This window comes from Thalassophryne amazonica, chromosome 8 (genome assembly GCF_902500255.1).
Source record: "Thalassophryne amazonica chromosome 8, fThaAma1.1, whole genome shotgun sequence".
NCBI lineage: Eukaryota > Metazoa > Chordata > Actinopteri > Batrachoidiformes > Batrachoididae > Thalassophryne > Thalassophryne amazonica.
Window position 1 is genome coordinate 3030733 of NC_047110.1, and position 14755 is coordinate 3045487.

Sequence of the window (14755 nt, forward strand, 5' to 3'; positions counted from 1 at the left end):
GTCAGTCTGATCCCGTCAGATCTCAGAAGCTAAGCAGTGAGGGACCTGGTTAGTACTTGGATGGGAGACCTCTTTGGACCTCTTTCTCCGGGTAAAACTGGAGTTGCATCAGGAAGGGCATCCGGTGTAAAACTTGTGCCAAATACCAGTGCGGATCTGGCTCTATCCGCTGTGGCGACCCCGAACAAAAAGGGAGCAGCTGAATGGACAACACACATAAACAGTGTGTATATAATAAGAAGAACCTAAACAACTTATAAATACATTAAGACAGTAAATTAACATAAAATAATGATGTAGATGGAGCTGGTAGTGTGTTACTGACTCACTGTCATCATACATACAGAGAATGTCTCTGCTTCCTCTCTGTCTTCTCTGTTTAAGACACTCTTAGGCTTCTTAAAAGTCCTCCTCCCTCCTCTTACCAGTTTGGCGCCTTAGGAGCTCTCTTAAGGCCTAAGGTGCTTTTGTGAACAACTTTCGTCTTACCGAGAGAAAATTCTAAGAAATGTCTAAGAATTTGAGGAATTCTGAGATGTTTCTTAGAATAACGTTGCTAGTTTTTAGCCTGAAGCTGCTTCGTGGATACGGACCCTTGCTCTTTCCTCTGCCAGCACTCACATACTTTTTGTTGTTGTTGTTGCTGTTTTAAGGTGGAGTAAAGGTGAGAGACCTACGCTGTCTCCTCCTTTTGTGTTAGTTAGAGTTTTAGTAAACCTCTGCTGGCTGCAGTCAGCACATCAGCCTCCAGTGGAGACACAAACCACATTTATAAAAAGAAATAAACAGAAATGTGTTTCCTGCAGCAGCAGCAGCATGCTGGACCTGGTTTCCTGATACCCAGTGTTACAGTTCCACTGGTTGCAGTATTTTGTACCTCCAGTTTCATGTCTTGATTTTGACATTTTATGAAAACATTTGTTTCTTCATGTTGTCGTGTAATTGACTAGTTAGTTGTGTGATGATGACATTTACATCCAGAGTTTAATGGTCTTGTCGTGTGCAGGAATGTTGGTCGTCAACGTAACCTGGAGGAACAAAACGTACGTTGGGACCCTGCTTGACTGCACGCGGCACGACTGGGCCCCACCACGGTAAACAAACCACACACGGCATCTTCCTTCTGATTAGACTTAACCGCAACTAACAACTTTACCCACAACACTGTGAGGGGAGTCAAATCCCACCACAGTATGTTCTGGGTCTGTGCACTTTCAGTTCATTGGATGTTATAAATCAGATGTTTTTAAAAGTGTTGTATCGCATCATGTCTGTAGCTCTAAAGCTTGAACTGTGACATGAATTAGACGTCATCCAGATTCCAGGGATCAGCGCTGTCGGTTGGAAAATGTGCATTCATACAACCTGTTGAAGTTGTTTTCATAGTTGAAATAATCACTGAGTGACATCACGTAAAAGAGAAAACAGTAGACATTCAATGTTGTTCACCGAGTGTAATGAAAGTTGTATGTTTTTGTTTCAGAGTTGGAAGTCCAATGAACAGAAGGTACACTGATCTTCTGATACTTTCCACACTCAGACTATCATTTTTAGACGATCACCACCTTGTTTTATTTGAAGAAAGGTCTTTGTGTAACTGTTGTCATCTCCTCCACCTCAAGCTCCTTCGCTTTGTGGCTAACACAGCATACATTTTCAGGTTCTGTGATTCTCCCACCAGTGATGTGGAGATGCGTAGTGGCCGTGGCAGAGGGAAGAGAATGCGTCCCAGCAGCACCATGCCGCTGAACGACAACAGTAACTCCTCAGACAACAAAGGCAGCAGCAACAGCAAGACACGAGGGGCTGCTGCGAGCAACAAAGGCCGGCGTGGCAGCCAGACGACTGGCAGCACAGAGGACGTGAAGGCCAGTCCATCCTCTGCAAAGAGAAAGACCAAGCCAGCCTCTGATATGGAGCCCACATCCAGTTCTGAGGACACAAAGGGTTCCAAACGCATTAGAACCAACTCCACTGGTGCAGCAGCTCACCTTCCCCGAAGTAAAAGTGACCCTCTGCCACCTCCACAGCTCGACCGCACCTGCCCCTCCCCTGTGCTTATAGATTGCCCACACCCCAACTGCAACAAGAAGTACAAGCACATTAATGGGCTGAAGTACCACCAGGCCCGGGCTCACAATGACCACGATATCCGATTGGATCAAGATGGAGACAGTGAATATGGGGATGATCCTGCCCTTCATCCTGACTTTTCCTGCAACGGTGCTGCCATTTCACCGGCCCGATCTGCTACACCGAAGGGCCGTGGCTTTGATGTCCCCTCCCCGTCATCGGGGAAGGTGATCTCAAAACAGGTGAAGAAAAAACCTGGGGAAACTGAGCCAGAGGGGACAGATGGTGGAGAGGAGGTAGCATGTTTGACCGATGAGGCTAGCAATGATGGAATGGATGATAGAAAGGCCAAGAAAATGGTAGCAGGTGGCAAGCCTGACAAACTGAACCAGAAAGGCCTGAAAACAGCCCGACTAGGAGTTTCCACTAGTCCTGGTGCCCCGTCATCCTATGCCCTCCAGTCATCCTCTCCTGTACTGGGATCAGTAGTACAATCCCTTCCTAAGAGCCCCCAGGTGAAGAGCATCCAACCTAAACCTTTGTCACTGGTTGATCCTCCTACCAGTCCTGCTCTTGCCAAGGACAAGAAGAAGAAAGACAAGAAAAAAAAGGATGGAGGGAGGGAGGGGGATAGTCCAAAGGCGATGGGTAAGAGCGGAAGGCCAGAGGAAGGAAAGAGCCCATATTCAGATACATCAGACACTTTGCTCAATGGCTCCATGGAAGCTCATCAGAATCGACTGGCCAGCATTAAGGCAGAGGCAGACAAGGTGTACAGTTTCTCAGACAATGCGCCCAGCCCATCAATTGGTGTAGCCAGCAGGATGGAGGCGGGCCTTGCTCCCCAATTGCACGTCAATCAAAATGGAGCTGACAACACATCTGTCAAAACTAGCAGCCCTGCCTACTCTGACATTTCTGATGCCGGGGAAGACGGGGAGGGGAAGGCGGAAGGCCTGAGGGCCATAAAGTCGGAGCCAGACCCGAGCTCCGGTGCAAAGAAAGCACTGTTCCCAACGCAGGCACCCAGTAAGGAGTCATCCTACTACCCCACCTATGACTCCTATTACTCTCCAAACTACACAAACCCCAGTCCAGGAACTGCACCGGTGGCACCTCCTCATGTCGAAGGAGCACAGGGGAAGGTGAAGAAAGAGGAGGAGCAAGAGGTGGGGGACGAAGGCAAATTAAGAGCAGAGCCTCAAGAGGAGAGAAAGGTGGAGCCAGGACCTCACCAGCCCTCAGTCATCCAGCAGCGCTCCAACATGTTCACACAGCCGCTGTATTACAACCAGTATTACATCCCCCCTTATTCCTATCCACCTGATCAGGCCTACCATGCCCACCTACTGGCAACTAGTCCCGCCTACCGCCAGCAGTACGAGGAAAGGCAGCGACATATGGAAAAGAAGGTTGAAGGCAAGGACCGGGAGGTTTGTGGGAAAGAGGATTGGAAACAGAAAGCCTCCGTGCCCCCGACCCTGTGCAGAGCCCCGAGCCTGACTGACCTCAGCGGTAAGGGGGGCCCGAACACAGGCAGGCCCAAAGACCTGCCAGTATCATCAGAGCAGGCCAAATCAGTCATCATGTCGAAGGGAGAAGATGCCAAGATCCCAGCCCTCCAGTCCGAGGGTCTAAAGATGAAGCTCGGTGAGGCAGGGCACCATGGGAAGGAGGAGGTCAAGTCAGGGCTGGAGTCCAGCAGGCCATCGGGTATAGAAACCACAATGTGGTACAGACAGGTAACTGCACCTTCACTGCTCAAAATATTCTGTTAATGTTCTGTTCGGTCTAACTTGTCCTCTGCCCCTCAGGAGCCTGACTCGCGCCTCTGGCCGTATGTCTATCCCAACAAATACCCAGAAGCTCTAAAACCTCAGGAGGAGGACAAATGGAAGGATGAAAGGGAGAAGGAGCGAGAGAGAAAAGCCAAGGAGGAGAGGCCGCGGATGAAAGATGGCCTACAGAAAGAGGAGGCGAAGGAAGGGATGGAGGGCAGGACTCAAGTGTCTTTAGAAGAGCACCGCGGAGGAGTCAAAGAGGCACGCCCCCCCCACGTGCAGTTTTCTTCCCCTCTGGCTCAGCACCAGGGGTACATGCCCTACATGCACAGCACCTACGCCTACAGCCAGGGTTACGACCCCAGCCACCCCGGCTACCGGGGCGTGCCCTCTGTCATGATGCACAACTATCCAGGTAAGAAGATGAGTGGGACACCGTGTGGTCTCAGACACTTGAGGACAGGGACACAGCTTTCGCCTGTAGACAGATTTAATTCAGAGGGTTAAAAGAAAATATTCATTCATTCACCTATTTGTTTTCTGGAAGCAGTGTTTTCACAGCCTGTAAGTGAATGGATGAACTGTTGGGGTTATTTTGGGTGGGTGCTACAAACACGAGACACTATGAATGATATGATTTTGATTATACCGAGTAAACATGATAGCACGCAGCAGTTTATTGATTTATTTTTTCGTTGTTTTGAGTGGGTTCTCAAGCAGTGAATCACGGTTCCCCTGGGGGCTCCCGTACAGCTCACCACCATATCTGGAAGTGTTCCTTTTATTTTTACTTGCTGTGGTCTGTTTGTCAGGAACGAGTGATACCACCTGATTAAGGGTTAACTTTCATTTGTGCCAACATCCTAAGAAGGAGTGGCTGAATAGAGTTAAAAGCAGAGCTGATATCACTGAGCAGCATCCTAGCATGTGTAGCGGGTTTTTCCAGGTGCTGTCATGTGAGACGCAGCAGAGTTGTTGTAGCATCACTGTTGCTGCGTTTCCTGTCATAAGCAAACTGGTACCTGTCTAAAATAACTCCACGTCAGTTCAAAGTGCATCTATCATAAGCCGTTCTAAAGCTTTAAAAACATTTGAGGTGAGTTCAACAGGTCCTCCTGAGGACATGACTTTTTTGGAACTGGGACTCTGATGGGTTTTTTTTTTTTTTTTCCAGATTTCTGGTCCTGTCTGTGTGTCAGTGCAGAGTTGAACCAGGTGCTGCCAAGCAGGCGTTAGCAGCTCATCTGCAAATGTTTTCAGCAGAAAAATGGACATTTTGTCTGGACCTGTTGCTTTATTCCCCGCACATGGATTTAAAAGTTTTTGCCACAGCATCAGAGTCTGTCAAGATCCAGTCCTTCAAATCACATGTTGCATCCTCCAGGACAGCCCAACAATCCTTAGTGCAATCAGTTTCAAATGTTTCAAATTGTAAATAAAAGTTATTCAGCTCATTTGAATCTTAGGTCTTTAATCCCCTATTGCTCCCGGTGTGTAGTGAGCACCTTGTATGGCAGCACCCTGACATCAGGGTGAATGTGAGGCATGATTGTAAAGCACTTTGAGCGTCTGATGCCGATGGAAAAGCGTGATATAAATGCAGTCCATTTACCATTTGTTGTCTTTGCCTCAGGCTTCCTTTTTGCCTCCATTTTGGTCGTGGCTTTGATAGAGTCCCACAGTGTCCTGACTCCACCAGTGTCACCCCATTTGAAAGCATTCTTCTTCCTCCTGATACAGTCATAATAGCTCTTGTGATGTACAGTTTAGTATTTGGAAACCTTGTAACAGTTTTCTGAGGTACAATGGAGTCAACACAAAAGGAAATATAGACAGTTATGGACTCAGCAGCACAATGAATGTTCGTATCATTGAGGAAAATGTCCCAGTCTGTAGATAGGAAACACTCTTTCAGTTCAAGTTTTTTCACCTGGACCACAACTTTACAGTCTAGATTTCTGGTTTATTAAACCGACCAATAAATGGGTAACAGATGGATCACATTATGGTCAGAGTTGCTGGCAGGAGGTTTAACTGTGGCAATTTAAGCCCCCTTAACACTTATTCAGGATCTTAGCTTTCCCAGTGTAGCACTTCACATATTGATGGAATCCAGGCAGGGTCTTATTCAGGTTGCAGTGGTTGAAGTTCCCCAAAACTGGCATAGGAGCCTCAGGTTTGTTCTGCAGGTGGCGGTGAACACAGTCAGCAGTTAGCTGCTCTGGTAGCGTTCCCATCAGGTGGGACGTAAACAGCACACACAAATATATTGGTGAACTCCCTCGGAAGGTACCGTGGTCTCAGAGTTAAACAGAGCAGTTCCAGGTCAGGGTCACAGATTTGGTCTCTTACAGCAGAATTTGAGCACCAGCTGTCTTTAAAGTAAATGCATAGTCCACCCGTGTTTTGCCAGATTTTTCATTCCTGTCCATATGGACATGGGAAAAACCGTCCAATTATATAAAAGTGTCCGGAATGTCACTGCCAAACAAAGTCTCTGTAAAAACCATTAAGCCAGACTCGTGGTATTCATAACAACCCCGGAGATGTAATCGCAGCTTGTCCAACTTGTTCCTCAGAGAGCAGGTGTGCAAAGCAGCATTTGTGGCAACAGCAGCTTAGCAGTCCTCCTGATGCGCTGTCTGATGTCGCCTCTTCGGCCCGTTTCCTCGCCCTCCTGGCACATCCCAGTCTTTCTCCCTGATATCGCAACAGCTCCTCATGAACATTGTTCAGAAGTCCTGAAGTGACTCCGCAGTCCTGCCCTCCCAACAACCAGAGCCGGCTATACGTAGATTAGCTGGTTAGAGCTAGTAGGCCCCGCTGCAAGGCATTGAATGCATTGGCTGGATAAGGCTAGCCATACCAATGCTAATACTAGCACCCAACTCCTCCGTCCTGGATAGCTTGCTCAGCAGAAACAGTTTAAATCAAAGATCACTTTCAGCAAAAAACAAGCACGTTGAGCACACTTGATGGAGACAAACAACGGTGACAAAAACGTAACGGCCAAAAAAAAACAAACGTGCAGCAGGATCCCTCCACCGTGTCGCCAGCAGGGCAGCGCCATCTTGCTGTTAATGGGAATGCAAATATGCTGGACAGCCTGACAGTCCGGATATGACCCGAGTGGAGCGGGAGGCAACAATTTAATTTATTTTTTATCTTTCCCCCCAGGTGAGCTGGTCGCTGTGTGTCAGTGTGTTTCATTTTATTCCACACTGTCTTATATTCTGTGACTGTTTTCAGATGTTATTTTATGACTTTGCACATTTAATTTGGACTACTGTGTGTGTCAGTGTACAACGTCCACTGAGCACATTTTATTGATTTATCTTTTAGTTGACTCGCTTGCTGAACCTCCTTGCACACTAGGGTTATGACTACAATTGTTTTTCAAAACTTTCATTTTCCTGATGTTGCATTTGATGAACTTTTACCCATAGATCACTTTTTTGAAGTTTATTTCATTGGATCATGAAAAAACCTCCCGCACCTAGCACCACATCACTTTTAAAAATACATGAGTTTACACAATACTATTTAAAAATAACGTAACCATGGGCGCAATTTGGTGGGGGATAGGGGGGGCATGTCCCCCCCACCTTTTCAACCAGGGGGGACAGAATATGGTATGCCCCCCCCACCTTCTGACATATATGTGTGTACTTGAAACATGCTGTGTCAGTCTTATGTGCAAACCATGTCAGAATAGTATCTTTGTTTCTGCAAGTTTGTATTTTTAGCAGCATTGACTTGTTTCCAACACCTGTTTCTTGTTTATCACATTCAGAATTTTCTGAGACTGCATTTGCCCAGATTTGAATCCAAAAATAGTTGCCTCTAGGGACTAGTGTCTACACATACGTATCAATGGACCATATGCTAATGTACTGAATGCTGAAAGTTAGAAAGGAAATCAGAAAAGCTATCTGGGACCTCAGAAAGCCCATCTGCAATTATTGCTTGATCTCCAAAATCAGTCTATGCAAGTGAAATTATGTTCAGTATGAGTGTTGTTATTAGTGCCACTTTGAAAATTTTATTCATGATAATTAATTTATCCTAAACTTATGATCTGTTGTTTTTTCAAACTTATGCAAAAACAAATCTTGAGGAAAAAAATACAGTATGTGATAGTTAATAATTATTAAGAGCCTGTTCGTTCATATTTATGAATACATTTTACCACATTGCAGTTGTTTTTTTTTTAATGAAAACTCAACCGTTCATTCTTTTTGAGTTCTACACATGTGGTGATACCATATTTACACCAGGATGTTAATAAAATCAGTGCTGGCTATTCTCAGAATAAAGTACTTATATCCACAGTTTCAAGTTGCATAAGTCAAATGGTGTCCACTTTATGGTCTTCACAAAACATTAAAATTACTGTTCTGGATGCTCAGAATGCATCTGAGCTTATCTAGAAACCGTTGGCTTCTGGGGCCTAAAGCGGCCCCCAGACCCCCGGCCTATGGGCTTCAGCCCTGTGGGCCTCGCACTTTGTCCCCCCCAATTTCTAGTTCTAAATTGTGCCCTTGAACATAACAAGAAAACAATTAACAAGTATCAAGAAATAAACAAGAAAATATATACAAAGAAATATTGCTAAAATATATTAATAAACAATAATTAAAAGAAACAAAAAAATAAAGGTAAAATAGATCAAACTGAACATGCCACTCAACAAAGTCTGCTGCCAAACTGGTGTCTAAACACTTTGTCAACCAGAAAAGCGTCACAGGTGCTTCAAAGTCTGGCTGAAGATGGAGTTAGTGTCCCAACACCATCAGAGTCTGGAGTCTGGCGTCGAACAATCAGAGATGCAGAACAAGTTAAGAACCACCTCATGGAACTGATCTCTGAAGAGAAATTGTGTTTGCATTTTGATGGTAAGAAAATTGACAATAAGGAGTTCCGAGTTGTGTGCTTGAAAAATGACAGAAGAACATTACAACTTGGCATTTTGGCTTGTGACAGTGGAACTGCTGCAGACATCGATATACCACTACAGGACCTGCTTGATGAGTACAATGCATGGAACAGTATTCAGATGATCATCTCTGACACAACAGCAGTCAATACTGGTCGCAAAAATGGTGTTGTAGCCAGGCTTCAGAGAACATTTCGACACAAGGGATTCAATGAACTTCAATACATCGGCTGCCAACACCACATTCTTGATCTTGTTCTGCCACATGTGTTGGATTTCTTTTTTCCTATATGGTCACGGTCACCTAACATTAACTACGAGCAGAGAGAGCATAGAGAGGGCCGACTCCCACAAAATGATGTAATCTGGATGCCATTTTGATTGTGTGTAACTGGGGCAGCTTGGCTGCTGCAGTGGAGTGACGCTTTGGAAACAAAACTTCTCTTGAGTGTACTGCAAGCTACTGTAATACACTTTTACGACAACAAAAGCTGAGCCATTATTATACAGAAAAAAGTGCACACAAACGTGCTGACAGCTGCAACAACTGCATCGGTCCCGTTTTTAAGTTATAAAATACATCTATCAACTGTTTCAGAAAACCATAACAGGTCGGTTTAACAAAAAAATGTAAATAATACTCACAGACATATGCTCTTTAGGGTTTTAGTGGGGGAAAATTAAGATAAAACGAAATAAAACAATGACTCAGCAAAGCATTAGATTGAAGCACTGCTTTGATCTGCGATTCACTGCTTCAATTGGTTCAAGGTTCAAAGCAAAGCTGCGCTGCAGAAAAGTTGATTACAGACCTGCTGCAGGGTCTGTAATCAGTGTAGAGAAATGATCATTTTCCTGACAAACATCCCCAAAAACAACGGCCACTCTGAAGGACCGATAACGGAATCGTTAAGCAAAAAGGTTATTGATGTTGGTGGATCGAATCATTTCTTAATGATACCCTTTGGAAAGGAGTAGAACGCCACTTCCTTGTTTGTTTTAGTGTACTTGGTGCAATTGGTAGCCGAACACTCAGTTCCTTTAGATCTTGATGTTTTTCTGATGTTGCTGGTATGATAGTTATGATCCATGGTCATGAAAAATGCACATAAACAGAAACCTTTGTCTCTAATACGACTCTAGAGTGACACAAAGACTGCCATTGTGCGTCTATAGCAACACCCAGTTACACACATTCAAAATGGCGGCCTGCGCTCAGCCAATTACAATGCAGCATATAGGAAGTCGGCCCTCTCTATGTTCTCTCTGCAATGAGTTTATTGATGAGATTTTGGAACAGTATGATGATTTGCAAAATGCATACATGGGCACAGAAGTGATACCAGAGCACGAGAACCTTGGCTGGAGAGATGATCTTAAATTCCTTTTTGAACTTTGTGAAACATACAAGTTTTACAAAACGGAGGAAAAATGGCCTTGCATCAAGCTGCCATCACTTCACAGTGCCAGGTGGAACTCACAAGGAATTTTTGCACTTATTGCATTTTTCCTTCTTCCAAATTGGCGAGAACATCTGAGGGTAACTTGTGATTTCATTGCAACTACATGGTCGCGGGCCTGGTTTTCTAACCAACACTATTCAGAGACGGATTATGAAGACCTGCTGTCATCAATATCCAAACTTCAGTGTCCCAAAGCTGTGAAATGCTTCTCTACTCACTGGAAAAAAGGAACCATCAGTGCTTGATGTGCCTCGCTCCAACATAGTAGCTGAGAGAGCTGTAAAGTTGATGGAGGAGGTTCGTTCTACTTACAAATAATACAATGCAGACACGCACATCCCAAGCATCTGAAGAGGCGTGCAGGATCAACAGCATATCACCATGAGAAAATCAAAAATGATCCGCACAGCCACGGCGCTCTCAATCAGAAAAAGTTTTATTGAACAGAAAAAAGGTAACGTTTCAGGCTACTTACAAAACAGAATATCTTAACAGCAAATGTATTAACACTAATACTGTACACAAATCTGAAACACAATTAAAAACATGACAAATGCTATATGTACTCATTTTCATGTATTCCTCATGTGTATTGTATGTAAAACTGACATGTTATAAGAAACAGTGTTTGAGAGGCGAGGTGTTTTAATGTGGAATATGAAACTGTCTTAGGTGCAGGAGGTTTTTTCAAGGTCTGGCAAAACCAAAGTCATTTTTGTGAGTTTTAGGTAAAAGTTCATCATTTCTAACCCCAGGCTAATAAATTTGAGATTTGTCATAACCCTATTGCACACCGCCTACCACAGGGGGTCGTTTTGACCGTTGGGGTTTTACATCATTATTGTATGGCCTTGCCTTACAATATAAAGCGCCTTGGGGCAACTGTTTGTTGTGATTTGGCGCTATATAAAAAAAAAAAATTGATTGATTGATTGATTGATAATCCAGATCCAGGATCACTGGCAGAACCGTCTGTGACTCAATTAATTATTTCATCATGTTCTCATGGAGAAAGAGATCTCCTTTCAGTTAGTGTTAAACAGAACCCAAAATGCAGAGAGGCAACCAGACGGGAAGTGAAGAAAAAAATGGGTTATTACTTATTGTCCAAAAAAAAAGATAGTGAACAGTCCAAAACATCAGGGACACAGAAAGGAATGTCAGAAACACGATGAATAACAGGAGTAAAGAAACACAGTGAACAGAAACAAGAATAATCCAGCATCTAATGAAGAACTGTGGCAATTATAAATAGTGATACATAACGAGGAGACAACTGTGAGGTCCACTGGGTGACAGGCCCACGTCCACAAACAGACCGACAGCATTAAACTACAAAGAACCTGGAGTCAGTATCGCGCAAAACAAACCATAAATAAATACCAAACTCCAGACTAGTGCAGAGAAACTAAAGCGGAACTCAGAAATTGCTAAACAGTAAACCAAAGGAACGCGACCACAAACCCCCAGAAACGACAGACAAATGTGCAGCTGTGGATCTTCTTTTATAAAGGTGTGAGAGAACTGCACATTTTTGCATTTTTATGCATTTTTAAATTTCTGCCAAAGTTTTGCATGAGATATAAATCTGTTTTGAAAGCGCACATTAGATGTTGTAAAAAAAAACTATTTACAACAATGATATGTTTATACAGTGCTACCATAAATGGGCACAAATTGCTGTAAAGAGGTCAAACTAAGAAACAAAACCTTGCTTTGTAATCGTGCCAAACAAAATGAGACGATAGAGACAAAACCGGCATCAGGTAGCTGTGGGACTGGACACTGTGTGAGATCCAGATGAGTCACTCTGCTTCTTTCTTCAGTAAGTTAGTGTTTAAAGGACAGGTTGCACATTATTCAATGTCCTGGTTAGCAAGTATTCATGAGTGTACAAACGATAATAATTACTGGACGCTGATGCATTTTAATGCTAATTATTACTGACGGAGAAACTGAAGTGTTTTGAGCCACTGGATCAATATGAAGCTATTGTGTTGAAATGCATCAGTGTTTTGAAGCATTTGCAAGATTTACATTAAACTTAATGGAAACTCAGAGGAGGCAAAGACACTGATTATTCATGAACTGTCAGAGCTCCAGATAAATATGTCTGATATACTTATCAGACATATTATATTGGCCTCTCTTCATTGGCTTCCTGTTAATTCTAGAATAGAATTTAAAATTCTTCTTCTTACTTATAAGGTTTTGAATAATCAGGTCCCATCTTATCTTAGGGACCTCGTAGTACCATATCACCCCAATAGAGCGCTTCGCTCTCAGACTGCAGGCTTACTTGTAGTTCCTAGGGTTTGTAAGAGTAGAATGGGAGGCAGAGCCTTCAGCTTTCAGGCTCCTCTCCTGTGGAACCAGCTCCCAATTCAGATCAGGGAGACGGACACCCTCTCTACTTTTAAGATTAGGCTTAAAACTTTCCTTTTTGCTAAAGCTTATAGTTAGGGCTGGATCAGGTGACCCTGAACCATCCCTTAGTTATGCTGCTATAGACTTAGACTGCTGGGGGGTTCCCATGATGCACTGTTTCTTTCTCTTTTTGCTCTGTATACACCACTCTGCATTTAATCATTAGTGATCAATCTCTGCCCCCCTCCACAGCATGTCTTTTTCCTGGTTCTCTCCCTCAGCCCCAACCAGTCCCAGAAGAAGACTGCCCCTCCCTGAGCCTGGTTCTGCTGGAGGTTTCTTCCTGTTAAAAGGGAGTTTTTCCTTCCCACTGTAGCCAAGTGCTTGCTCACAGGGGGTCGTTTTGACCGTTGGGGTTTTACATAATTATTGTATGGCCTTGCCTTACAATATAAAGCGCCTTGGGGCAACTGTTTGTTGTGATTTGGCGCTATATAAATAAAATTGATTGATTGATTGATAAGCAACCTACCTCAAGGTTTAGTTCTTGCACATATCAATATATGTAGTCTGAGGAATAAAATTCATGACCTCTCTCTATTTTTGCAGTCAAATAATATTGATATTCTTGCAATTTCTGAAACCCTTCTGGGCAGTTTTATAGACAATTCAGAGATTTATATAAGAGGCCTTTCAATTTATAAGAATGATCGAAATAGGTTTGGAGGTGGTGTGGCCATTCTCATACGTGACCGTTTTCCTGTTGAATTGAGACATGACTTGATGGTGTTATGACTGCAGGTACAAAATTAGATCAAACTTTCACAATGACTGATAAACACACAGACCATCCGTCGGTGCTTCTGAATAGTGACAGTTTAACTGGGATGATACAGAGTTATGAGTTTGGAATTACAACCTTCTCAGGATACTGAACATCATATACAGGATCTGGAATATGAGATAGATCCGGACAATCATTTCTTTTCCCTCATAAATAGTAACTGTCAGTATTACACAGAGGACCAGTACAACTGCATTAAAAGTGATGGGGAACTCTCATTAATCCATTTTAACAGGAGGAGTCTATATAAAAACTTTGTGAAGATAAAAAATTATTTAAAACAATTTTGTCAACCTTTTAGTATAATTGCTATAACTGAAACTTGGCTTACAGAGGTTAATGAAACAAGCTATGAGTTGGAGGGTTATGAATTCAAGTGCTTGAATAGACAAAATAGAGGGAGGAGGCGTGGCTTTGTATGTTGACAAGAATCTTAATTACAAAATTAAAGAGCAAATGGCAGTGGCTGTGGAAAATCTTCTGGAAAATATTACAAGTGAAATATGTATGGAGAGACGTAAAAATATAATTATTAGCTGCATATACAGAGCTCCTGGCTCTAAAACTGAAGAGGTTCAAAATTGGATAGAGAGTTTTTTTCTCAGAAATACAATAAACGAGTAATTGTTTGTGGAGATATAAACATTGATCTTTTAAATCTGTATCAACATAAAGTAACAGAGGATTTTATTAATACCATGTACAGCTTAAACATATCCAAAAATGACTAGGCCTTCGAGAATAACTTCACATTCAGCTACTCTCATTGATAACATACTTACAAATGATATTGATACAAAACATTAAGTGGCCTATTAATCAATGATATTAATGACCATTTACCAATTTTTACAATAACTGATCTTAATTTAAATAAAAAATGTACTGAAAAAATTCTATACTGTAAGCGAATGCAATCAGAAGAAGCTATCACTACCTTTAAAAATGATTTAGTTTTACATGATTGGAGTTCTGTATATGAAAAGAAAGATGCTAATCTTGCATATTCCGAATTTGTAGACATATTTATCAATATATACAACAAAAATTGTCCAATTATACAGTATAGTAAAAATAAAGATAAAACTAACCCATGGATAACAGAAGGTCTTCAAAAGGCTTGTAAGAAGAAAAATATGCTATATAGAGAATTCATTAAAAGTAAATCAAGAGAGGCAGAGATTAAATATAAGGACTATAAAAACAAATTAACAACTATTATGCAAAACGGTAAAAAATCGTACTTTGAAAAAAATACTAAATGATAATAAAACAACATAAAGGAAACATG

General features: G+C 42.6%; 1 protein-coding gene across 3 annotated transcripts in view; it reads left to right on the forward strand.

Moving 5' to 3' along the window:
• znf609a (zinc finger protein 609a) overlaps nt 1–14755 on the forward strand; it is a 68491-nt gene that overhangs the window by 34630 nt on the left and 19106 nt on the right. For 2 of the 3 annotated variants that reach the window (XM_034175682.1, XM_034175681.1), the window contains exons 4-7: nt 1007–1094; nt 1484–1507; nt 1661–3815; nt 3888–4269. In XM_034175682.1, the coding sequence (XP_034031573.1) occupies nt 1007–1094; nt 1484–1507; nt 1661–3815; nt 3888–4269 (2649 nt within the window). The remainder of the gene's footprint in view (nt 1–1006; nt 1095–1483; nt 1508–1660; nt 3816–3887; nt 4270–14755) is intronic. The other variant, XM_034175683.1, reaches the window with a different exon arrangement.